The sequence below is a fragment of the Periplaneta americana genome, chromosome 12 (assembly GCF_040183065.1).
Source record: "Periplaneta americana isolate PAMFEO1 chromosome 12, P.americana_PAMFEO1_priV1, whole genome shotgun sequence".
Classification (NCBI taxonomy): domain Eukaryota; kingdom Metazoa; phylum Arthropoda; class Insecta; order Blattodea; family Blattidae; genus Periplaneta; species Periplaneta americana.
This window is the reverse complement of record NC_091128.1, coordinates 179,705,586-179,717,677: the sequence shown is the minus strand read 5'-3', so window position 1 is coordinate 179,717,677 and position 12,092 is coordinate 179,705,586. Positions and strand designations below refer to the sequence as shown.

Here is a 12,092-nt window from a genome sequence, read left to right as displayed (position 1 = left end):
CAAGTGGTTTTGATATAGAGGCACCACATAATGTTTGTGTCTGCAAGTATCACTACCCTATAATTATATAAGTTGAGTTGAATCTTGCAAAATTAATCCCCATTTTCCGTCGAAACCACAAGGATCTGTTAGCAAATTTGTGTTGTCATAGCCTATATCAAAAGTAAATTGCATGTTTGGCAGGTGTTCCAAATGTCTATGAAATGTGGCTCATTTAATTACTTCTGATGTAGCTCTACAGAAACAGGTTACATGGAAACAATGGGAAGATGTCAATAGTATGCTTTGAACGAATAGACTTAAGAAGTTGCCACAAATTAAAATTCATTGCTTTGTAAAGAGAGTTCAGCCAGAGTATTTTCACTCATGCAAAGTAAAATTATCAGTTGGACAAGCTGTAGTCCAAGTGAATTTTGCTGAGAACTATTCATTGGTCTCAAGAGGAGACTGTGTGTCCATTGGAGTCATCCACAAGTCACAGATTTTACATGTTTCATTTGGGTTCTGAATGATGCAGTGAAATTCTATGACATATCAAGTAATGATTTATCTCACAGCAAGTATGCAGTCTGGACTTTCTTTAGTACCATAATTCAACACGTCAAAGCTACCAATTTGGGGATAAACCATATTTGTTCATATTTACTGATAATTGTGCAGGGCAATTTAAAAACGAATACACTTTGTGAAATCTCTGCTTTATGGAAAGTGATTTTGATCTAACAGCTGAATGGAACTTTTTTTTGCTAGTTCCCATGGTAATGGGACAGTGGACGGTTTAGGCGGGACCTTAAAGAAGTATGTCTGGACAGTTAAATCTAGGAAGGTTGAAATCACCGCAGCTAAGGAGCTTCATAGCTATGTAGAAAATACGAGGGTCACGCCAAAAAGTAATGCACAACATTTTTTAAATTTATTTTTTATTCTATACCTTTGCAATTTATGGAGGTCATAGATACATCCTTCCCACTTGTATTCAAATTTAATTTAAGTCGTTCCTATGAGTGGCGCCATGATGGCACTTCTTCAAGATGGCTGCTGTATTTGACATTCGTCAGAAGCAACGTGCTGTTATCGAGTTCCTGTGCTGTGAGAATGAGACAGTGGGAAACATTCACAAGAGGTTGAAAAAGGTATATGGAGTTGCAGCTGTCGATCGTAGTATGGTTAGTTGGTGGGCAAGCAGATTATCTGGTGAAAGAGAGTACTCCAATATTAGGGATACTCCTCACAGCGGCAGACCCTGCAAGAAGTCCTGACAATGTGCAGCACGTTAACATGGTTGTGGCTGACAAATGCATAACAGTGAAAGAACTGTCGCTCTAAGTTGGAATAGGAGAAGCAAATGTGCAGAATATTGAAACAGTTGTGGTTAGGTGTCGGGAGCTTTTCTATCAAGCTACTGTAGCCTACTATAAGAAGTCATACCGGTATTTCTATTTTTATGTGAAAAACTGGCTTCAGATTAGAACAATAATTCTCATTACTAATATTCGTGTAGGCTCTGTAGCTACATCCAAAGTATAAAGTTGCATCTTACTTACAAATGGTTTTTAAGGAACCCAGAGGTTCATTGCCGCCCTCACACAAGCCCGCAATCAGTCCCTTTCCTGTGCAAGATTAACCTCTACATTGTTCAATTTTTCATGCACAAATGCATGCAGTCTGGGAAGAATATTGAAAGACTGAAGATTGAAACTCATGTTCAATTAAGATGTATGAAGATTTTGTCATCTTTTATGATGCGCCATTTTGAACGTCATTTTCACTACGTTTATATATTAATATTAAATATCAATCTTGCATGCATGAAGTTGAAAGAAAAGCTGAACCATGTAGATCCACCTTAACATCGACATAACTTACTGTGTTTTTTTAAGAGAGAAATGTCCTCAATGTTGAAGAAGGTAATGCAAGAGATTTGGAAAGATTCTTTATTTCTCTACAATTTGTAATTGCTTAATTCATTGTTTTAAATAAAAACATTTTAGATTCGTTCCTGTTGTGCATTTTAAAATAAATACTATAACTTTAATCATTTGTGTGAGGGTTTATAAAAATCTGTTATAACCACTTCATATTTTATAGCGGTGCATTGCAGTTTGAGAGTTCGATGATGTTTTAACTTTGCAGATTGTGTGACTGAAAGTGTGAACAGTTCAAGGAACTTCGAGCATGACAATGGATCAGCTGTGTCAGTCTCCACTCCCACGGACCTTGAAAGTAAGCAGAGTTTGTGTTCATTCTTTGTCAGCTTTCCTTTTAGTTTTCTTGACATGTGTCACAGGGCCTGTTGCATTCTGATTCTACAGAGCGTTCGCTTACGGGTGGGGCCAGGAAAGCGGCATGTACTGATACGCCGCTTTGTGCGCGCAGTTGTTGAGACACGCTCGACAATCAAGGTCGACTTGTTATCAGTTGTGAGTCAGATGTTGCAGTATTTAACACGTCCAGTGCAGTTTTTTGACACAGTTGCTTAAATATTCAGCGTGTGTGTAAAATTTGTTAACAATGCAAAACTCAAAGTTCACGCTTGAACAGAGAGTTTTTATGTATGATGCATATGTGAAAACAGAGTCATGTAGAGAGGTGCGGAGGCAATTTGAAGTGAAATATCCAGGTGCTCCAATTCAGGGTAGAGAAACTGTTAGACGTCTTGTTAACAAATTAAGGACAACAGGGTCGATAAGTGATACAATTCCTAAGCGAAAACGAAGAGTATTGACGGAAGAAAAAATTTATGAAATCAGTGCATCATTTACACGCTCTCCTAATAAATCTCTAAGACGTGTTTCACAGGAAGTTAATGTTTCAAAAACATCAGTCTTTACTGCTGCTAAACTTTTAAAATTAAAACCCTACAGAGTATAGTATAGAAAGTGGAAGCTTATGGATAGACGATTCCCGCAAGCGACACCGCAGGCAGGCCGCTTTCCTGGCCCCACCCATAGGCGAACGCTCTGTACCTTCCGGTAGATATTCCTATTGGTCTCTTTCTTGCATAGAGAAACATTTTATGTCTGTTTCTAGACATTCATCTGATATAGCACACATGATTTTCACTTATATGCTCCAGAACTGGTTTTTAATTCTTAAATTTTTTTAACCATGATATGTTCGAGAGTAACATTTCATTGATAGTAGAGTCAGGCCCTTACTTTGACTTGTTAGTTACCATACTGTATATTCGTGACTGCTATATATGTTTCAGAGTTCTCATATTTCTAATGATTAACCGTAAATTAGCTAAATGACAGCTGTGAGCAGTATGAGATGAACATAAATGTAAATAAGACTAAGATCGTGGTCATAGGAAAAAAAAATAAAGAAGGTAAACTTGCGAATTCTAAATAAGGCAGTAGAGCAAGTGGACAGCTTCACATGGCCTGCTTGGGGTGTACTATAAGCAGTAACATGAGCTGCTGCTAGGAGGTCAAAAGGAGGATAGGATAGTAATGGCAAAGGAAGATACTAGTGAAGTGCTTTGTGTGGAGTGCAGCATTGTATGGGGCAGAAACATGAACATTACGACGAAGTGAATAGAAGTATTTGAAATGTGGATATGGAGAAGAATTGAATGTGTGAAGTGGACAGACAGGATAAGAAATGAAGCTGTGCTGGAAAGAGTGGGTGAAGAAAGAATGATGCTGAAACTGATCAGGAAGAGGAAAAGAAATTGGTTGGGTCACTGGCTGAGAAGAAACTGCCTACTGAAGGATGCACTGGAAGGAATGGTGAATGGGAGAAGAATTCGGGGCAGAAGAAGATATCAGATGATAGACGACATTAAGACACATGGATTATATGAGGAAACAAAGACGAAGGCAGAAAATAGGAAAGATTGGAGAAAGCTGGGTTTGCAGTGAAAGACCTGCCTTCAGGCAGAACACTGGATGAATAAATGAACAAACCATAAGCTCTTACTTTAGACATGCTTATTAAACGAAATGTGAAGGGAAGTATTGTAATGCCGAAGAAAATGAATTCCTAGATTTCTACTGAAATTCAAGTTTTTTTCAACATTATCAAGAAATGGTGCATATGAAATACTTATTATTTCAGTAAAAAAATATTAATGTGCATGTGTGCGCACGCACACACGCAATGGCAATTCAGTCAAAATCATAGCTAATAATTTTCTTCCGTCCTTGTTTTTGTATCACATAGTACAAACCCAGTTAGTATTGCACTGAAACATATTTTTGTAGGATATAGGCTGTTCACTATTACACAGAATTATTTCTGTCTCGTTGGGATTTAAGTTTCGCTCTTTCTTCCACACTACCACAAAGTAAGAAAGGATTCTAGTTTGTGAAGGCTTAGCTGAAACCCCTTGATGTGTGAGGGTGCATATTCATGGAAATAACAGTTTTGTACTGTTGGAATTGTTTAAAATAATAATATATTTTATGTGCATTTTTCTCCAAAATGAGTGACATGCATATATTTAAACATTACAATTTATAAATGAAGCCAAATTTCGTACTTTCTAGTGTTGTAAAGAATGACTTTTGTGCAAATGTAAGTCAAAAGTTTATCTTAGCCTACTTGGATAGTTGCGTTAAGTGTGTTGTGGAGCTTAAATAGCCTACTACTTAATAGTAATTTCAGTTAAGAGCAATCACAGTTTTTCTCGCAGGCCATGCATCTGAGGGCAACCTAGACTGTACATTATGAAAGAGTTAATCAAATTGTATGCTCCTGTGTTGCCTTGTTCACAGAAGACCTCTTAGAACCAGAGGACCTTAACTGGAGTGTATACCTTAATTAAGAAAACAGGATTAATAAATAACTAACATAGCACCCAAGGCTAGGATGGTTCCGGAGAAATGACTAGCATAATGTACATGTTGAAAAAACACTTTCTGCATTACTCTTATTACTATGAGATTACCGAAATAATTTTGTGAAAGTTATCGACATTATCAATTCAGTTTTCAAACCTAATTTAGTACAGAAACATAAAAGATTAAAGATGTACAACATTTTAGCACAACCTACTTTAGTCTAAGGATCAGAAGTCTGGACTCTCACAAAAAAAAAGTTCATGAAGAAAACGGCATAATACACACTTTGGGATAGAAAATAAAATACAGAAATTTTGGAAGAATTAAATGTCCGACCTATATTAAATTTTCTTCAAATCTACAAAATTACATGGAAACGGCATGTAGAGAGAATGCCAACAGAAAGATGGCCAAAGGCAGTGCTACATTGCCATCCTTCTGGACTACGATCTGTTGGAAGACCAGTAAAAAGGTGGCATGAGACCACTAGGTCTAGTGCTTAAATTGGTTGATGATGATGATGATGATGATGACTGACATTATTTTATTTAGCTGACTTTGTGTAATATTTGAAGGGTACACGGGAATAACGATCAAGGTCCATTTTAGAAAGTTTCGAGAAAAGCGAATTTTAAAGTTTAAGCACTTAATACTTAGTTATGTGTGTATTTAATATAAATTGATGTAGTGGAATGTCAAGAATGATGAGTTCTTATTACTAGCTAGACCACATAATAGTACTTTCTTTCCACTATAAGATAGCATTATTAATTCAATTTCGATTTTTTATGGACCTAGATCGTTTTTCCCGTGTACCCTTCATTTATGCCTCACCCTCAGATTCATAATGCCAGCAGAAGTGAATGTTCCTGTTTCGATTTTGTTTCATGTTGCTGAACTGGTGGTGATTGCCAAGTATTGAATGTTGATTGTGCTAAGAAAAATTATTTTACCTTAATTAGAACACACAAACTCGATTGTGCTGATCTTGAATTGAAAGTGAGACATAAATTTGGCTGCATAAGTAATAGTGTAGGAAAGAATTTTATGAAGGGTGAAAAGTTTAAAAATGAGAATGTGAAGACCTTGCTGGCCCTCTGTTGGATTAAGGTACTAATTGAAGGAAATCAAGAGAAATGTAACTAAATTGTTTTTGCTGTTGGTTCATTGAATTTCGTCCTTAATTTCTTTGCAGGTGTGTCTACCATCTCTGGTGAGGAGGAAAGCATGGAAGAACTGTCACAAAATATACATATGATAGAGTAAGTAATTGTGCGTTTATTTTAAATTTAACATTCCATTTTGGAAGCCAGTTTGAACAACGTAACACTGATTAATGAGCTTCTAATTGGAGATTGAGAGAGAGTGTGTCTTGGACTCTGCGTAGTGGAGAGAGAGAGTAGTAATCACAAGAAGGATGCCATATTAAACATTGTTGGGGGTAATTTGACTAGTTGAACAAGTAAGACATTTCGTACGTACCACTATGTAATATCCTGCAACTGCTATTAATATCTCCACTTTCTTCATATGGAAATCTCTGCACTATTTTTTCATTAACTGAAATTATAGTAAATAGAAAACTTAAATAAGAAGTGAACAACAAACTGAAAACATAAACATACAAACTCAAAGTTATTTGCATTATATCTGTCATGTCTTTGCTGTGAAAAATTAAACTAGTTTCTTGGAATTACCGTGGGATGGTTGATGCTTCTGTTGGAGATTTTGATCTGATTAGAGACTGGAAAATCCCAGTTCACAATATGTGGAAGCCCTGAAATGAAGTTCTGTGTTCAGTGAACTTCAGTCGAATTCCCTGTTCACTTTAGATCTGAAAATGTAATTGCCTTTGTGTGCTGTCATAATTGGTCCAGGAAAATTGTGGTAGCCTTAAGGCTGGTTCACAATAATCCGGAAACGAGAATCAGAATGAAAACGAAAATGGTAAAATTGTTAAAATGTATACTTTTAAATGTGAGCATTCACAATTAACGAAAAGCTTGCCGGAGCCCGAGATCGGGAACGGGAGTTGGTCAAGTTTGAACTTTGGTGTTCATGTTTCCGATCACAGCCCACTAGATTCATTCTATTGCCATCTAAAAGCTATTTTGTCGTCGTATATTTTGTAGCAAGAAGACCGTGACATAACCTATGCATTATTTTGTTCTGTACTGTGTATTATGGAGCAAGTTTTATTTGATGAGATTCTAATATTGAGTGTTGAGGAAAATCCTCGCATTTACGATAAGCAGTGCGCCTCGTATAAAGATGAGAAAATGAAGGAGAATACATGGCTTGCAATAGTTGCATCTTTGAACACTGATCGTAAGTGAATCATATTTTATTACTGTATTGGTTGTATTACACACTACATATTCACGCTTCAATTCAATAACTACTGTTGTGTTCATTTTTGTTCTATTACAAATGTTTCTTCTCTAATTATTTTACGTTATGGTAGACTTAAAATAGGTTGTGATAATAAAGATGCATGGGCATATTTATAGTACCGTACCTAATGAAATGTTTCAGTTGAAATTTCGAAGTTGGTTAACCTGTGTTTATGTTGGCTGCCTCGTACTTATAAGAGAACGCCATTGGTCAATTATACACAAATAACATCAGAATGCGTAATATCGACTTTACATATCGTTATTGACATGCATATCGATATGCATAGTCGTCTACGTTCTCGGTTTATTGTGAATCAAAAATTTTCATATTCACGCCCTCTGCTTCTCGTTTTCATTCTGGTTCTCGTTCCAGGTTTATTGTGAACCAGGCTTTAAGCTCCAGAAACTTAACTTCATAACGCCTATTAATCTGTGCAGAGACATAGTTGCGAAGTCTTCAGTAGATATTTAAGCCTAGCTGTGCTGTCACTTTTTAATTCTATAATGCTTACATTTGCTGATTTTCAGTTTTGTGCACAGCCTCAGTGTTAATTTTTTTAATCCCTTTGTGCTAGCCATTGAAGCTGTTTGCAATTTACGGGTAACATTCCAGTTTATTTTATTGATTCTTCATGTGAACTGATCAGCTTAATTTTGTATTTTAAATTCTTTCTTTTTTTTTTCCAGCCAAGCAATGAAAAGTCTTCTAACTGCTACAAAAGCGAAGAAAAGCCATGTGAGCAGAGGCAGCAGTTCTGCCCAGTCTAGACCCAAGGTAAGAGACACAAGTTGTTACGCGTTTCAGATCTCTGCTTAGCACACACATACTTCGTTACAAAACATAACAGTCTTCTCTTCTGGAAGGAAGGTCATAACTACTCACAAACTTTGTAAGAGTTTTCACTGTGGGCGACACCCCCTTATAGCACTCATACACTGTATGTTGGTGAGGGTGTGACGGAAGGCTGTCATGTTCTGCCATGAACTATATAAGCAGTATCAGGATAGACTGCGATACTTGCCCTTAAATCGAAAGTTTATGGCTTGGTTGGTAGTCTTGAAAGCAATAAACATCATCAGCATGGCTTGGAAGTGGGGGGGGGGGGCATTTCTTGGTTCTTTTACGTGCATCAGCTTGGCAGCACTGATGTCAAACATGAACTTTCCCCCGGTTTATATTGTTTACTTTGAAAATGTAGAAAATACGGTTTTCAAACAGTGTAAATTTTCTCTGTAAGGGAAAGCTGCTGTTCTCAAAGGAGGATATTCACAAGAGGAAAGCATCGTCACCTATTGCACAGTACGCCCAGCCCTGCAAGTTCATCAGCATGGCAGAAGCTGTGAGGCGCTTCCATGCGAACACCCCGGATCGCTTCCACACCAAACCGAAGTTTGGTAAGTGCAAAGCAGGAATTTTGTATCTTGTTTTTTCTCTTTCCCACATTTCCCTTTCTTTTCTTGTTTAAAATGTTGTAAATGTTTTTCCATGACTCTGGATAAAGACTGTTATGAATTTTTAACTGCGTCACATCGGAAGGCTTCGTTAACAGATCATGTTTGTGCATATTTATAAACTTTTCTGTGTAGTGCAGTAACAAACATTTCAGTGTTTAAATCATCAATATCCTTGGTTAAATTTAATATACTGTATTTATATTACACATCTTGCATAGTTTCTTGACTTGCAGACCACTGTCCAATTCTTCAGAGAATATCCATAATAAAAGTATATTAAAATTATCCTTACCTTCACAAATTTTTCCAGAGTAGTGATCGAAGTTCGACACACTTCTGGTATGATTTATGAATTTATTTTTAATTCGAATTAAATATATCAAACATGACCGTGTTACAGTTCATAATGTCTCAGATAGTGTTAATAATTCTAACTAATATGTTCCATCTGTTCATACTAAAAATTTCAGAATCAAGAAGAGAGATTTGTTAAAAAAAAAAAAGGGGGAGGTGCAAGTATACAGTGCAGCACAGCTTACCAATAGCATTCTTAGTGAAAGTGCATATCTTCTGTCAGATTGTTACTTCACTTTTTCTGTTAAATACTATTCCAGAAGTTACTTTCTGTATGGGATGTTTGTGACAAGCTTACTATGCATTATACTTCATCTGGAATTGGTGGGCAGTGTTCCAGTTTCAGACCTTGTGGCTTGTTAATCCCAATCAGTCATTTATTTGGTCATGCCGAACTTCTCTTAACTTCAGGTTGGTGGTATAGGAACTGCTTTTAAATGTTTGAGCTGTATTAAATTGAACCAATTTATTTTATTCTAGAAAATGTGCTTTGCAAAGCTACTCTAGTACACCAATTTTCAAATTTTGGCAGTTTGTGTAGGTTTATTCTCTTTGATCTTATGAAATTGAATCTCACCATGACGCATTGTAATTTAGTGCATATTTTTTATAAATATTAACAATGTAAAACCTGTCTAAAGATGTCATTAATCACTTATTTTTGTATACCTGAAGCAATTTTTCCCTCCCTCCCATTTATCTTGAAATGGAGCTTTGCATGAAATTTGTTCTTCAGACATGCAGTTCCTCTTCGGCCCCAGACAAGACTTTGCTGTAGAACAGGTCTGCACAGCAGAGCTTAAATTCACTGAGTTTGAAGTAGTAATTGTTTTTTTTTTTTTTTCATGCATCCATTTGAATTACTGTTCACTATGGCCGTCCTCTGCCATTTTCTTATTTTAATTACCCCAGCAATCAGTGGCTTCTCTCTACAGTTCATCACTTATGTCTGGCTGTCATATGTCACGAGCGTTGATTAATAGAGACCTACATTCATTCAGGAATTTTCTAAAGCGAAACTGATGTGGCACACTAAAAGTTATTCGATCACAACTGAGTGTGGGGAGTAACCAAGAGGCTCGCTGTACAATATGTGAATCATAACATGTTGAAGGCAGTAATAATTTTGAGTTAAGAATTGTTTACTTTTATGCTTACACAGAAGCGAATGGTGTTCCAGGTAAGTTTAACACCAGCTTGCAGAACAAAGGCAGTGTCATCATAAAGAACACAATACCTCAGGCACCTCACCTGACATCACATCTGCGTTCACGGCCTGTGCATTACCTCACGCGAGAAGAGGAAGAAGAAAAGGAAGCTGAAGAGATGAAAGCGTAAGTGCCTACAATTCGTACTGTAATAGTTTGCAGCCAGCATAGTAATTGTGCATGTACTCGAGGTGTGTGTATCTAATGCCTACCCACTTCACTTGCGTGATTTGGGGTCCGCATTTTGCTGATAGATGGCAGGACTGTGACCCATTTTCAAATTGCACACCACTTCGGCAGGCCATGCCACTATCAATAGTGACATATGCCTTCTCTTCATATACACTGCAGAGAGATTTGGGATTTAACCCAGGCATATTGGTGCACAATGTAGTGATTAGATGTGCACTGCCATCTCTCCTAGTCCCGAGGTAGAAATTTTACAAGAAAATTTCTGATCCCGCCGGGAATTGAACCTGAGCCGGATAGTCTAGAGGCAGACTGCTGGCTGATCTGCTAAGAACAGAATTCTTATGTGTGTACCTGTGACGCATGCATCTAGGAGAAGATGTCAAAGAAATTTAATTTAATTTTCTGTGAGCTAAATTAGATCATTCGTTGATTCAGTGGATTGCGTTAGTCCTTGGATCTTATTCCTTAATGGAGAACATTGCAAGATAGTGTATGCAAATACAGGAGAACCTCTTTTTAACAAATCTCTGAGGGATTACTTTTTTTATTTTCCTTAAATAGGGATTTTCCTCAATAGGGGTTTCCATGAAGAGGGTAAGAAAGACTAAAATAATTAATACTAACGTGTATGTTATATACCAAACATAATCATTTAATTAGGCCTATAATATTATTATTTACTACCAATTTCATTATATTTTCTAACACTTCAAATGGTGAGGCGCGAATGTTTTTCTGTTTGGTTGAACCCGAGTCACACTGAAACTCATCATTGAAAATTTCTTCATTATTCCTCATAATGAAACAGTTGCCAACCTATGCTTTTTTGTCATATGTGACAGTGTAACCACTCTGAAAGGAACGCAAAGCAAGATCATAAATAGCACTGCATTGCTATCGATTGAGATGCACTATTGAATATGCTGGTAGTACATATTATTGAAAGTCTGTATTTCGGGCTTCATTATCATAAAATCCACTTCCAAAGTGTTCCTTAAACCGGTTTTCTTAAAAGCAGGAATTAATTATGGTAATTTGGTGTGACTTTGATTATTCCTTAAAAAGGAGAATGTTAAAATGGGATTTTACTGTAGTACATATTAGATGACGTAGGAACATTTTTTTGAAAGATTCAAGACATTCACCATAGTATATGTTGCTCCCTTCCAGATTCTCGTGTTAAGTTAATGTAACTGTAAGCTTTTATGTCCAAAAAATCAGCAAGTGATTGACTGGGAAAAGATGCTTTGCTTATGCCAAAGTCGAGATGTAGTTTCAAACTCTCCTAATCTTAGCTTCCCCCCCCCCCCTTTTTTTTTTTTTTTTTTTTTTTTTTTTTTTTTTTTTTTTTTTTTTTACTAATAAGATATGAGATGGCCAGTAGGTCCCTACTGAACAATAGCCTCTACTCAATGTACAAAGTAGGATGGCTCTGTCTGTAAGCAGCCAACAACCGCACCCCTATGCCATCCCACCTCCTCATACTCGTCCTCTTTCACAATAGCCCTGCCAAGACTCTGGAATAAAATTGAATTCAAATGCTAACTTACTAGGCACTTGGTCAGTAATTGAGACTCGTTCAGACATGCTTCTTGTAAATAGTTCTTATTCTAGCGCAAAATATTTCAGTCTCTAATCATTCACACTACGTAATTTTATTACTCTAGGTTTAATTTGTACTTCAGTTCTTAATTTCTACA

General features: G+C 36.7%; 1 protein-coding gene across 3 annotated transcripts in view; it reads left to right on the top strand.

The window, feature by feature from the left end:
- Window positions 1-12,092, top strand: part of LOC138711260 (targeting protein for Xklp2-like) — a 30,170-nt gene that overhangs the window by 1,488 nt on the left and 16,590 nt on the right. For 2 of the 3 annotated variants that reach the window (XM_069842689.1, XM_069842687.1), the window contains exons 2-6: window positions 2,134-2,223; window positions 5,983-6,049; window positions 7,871-7,958; window positions 8,422-8,578; window positions 10,155-10,326. In XM_069842689.1, the coding sequence (XP_069698790.1) occupies window positions 6,015-6,049; window positions 7,871-7,958; window positions 8,422-8,578; window positions 10,155-10,326 (452 nt within the window). In that variant the 5' untranslated portion in view covers window positions 2,134-2,223; window positions 5,983-6,014. The remainder of the gene's footprint in view (window positions 1-2,133; window positions 2,224-5,982; window positions 6,050-7,870; window positions 7,959-8,421; window positions 8,579-10,154; window positions 10,327-12,092) is intronic. The other variant, XM_069842688.1, reaches the window with a different exon arrangement.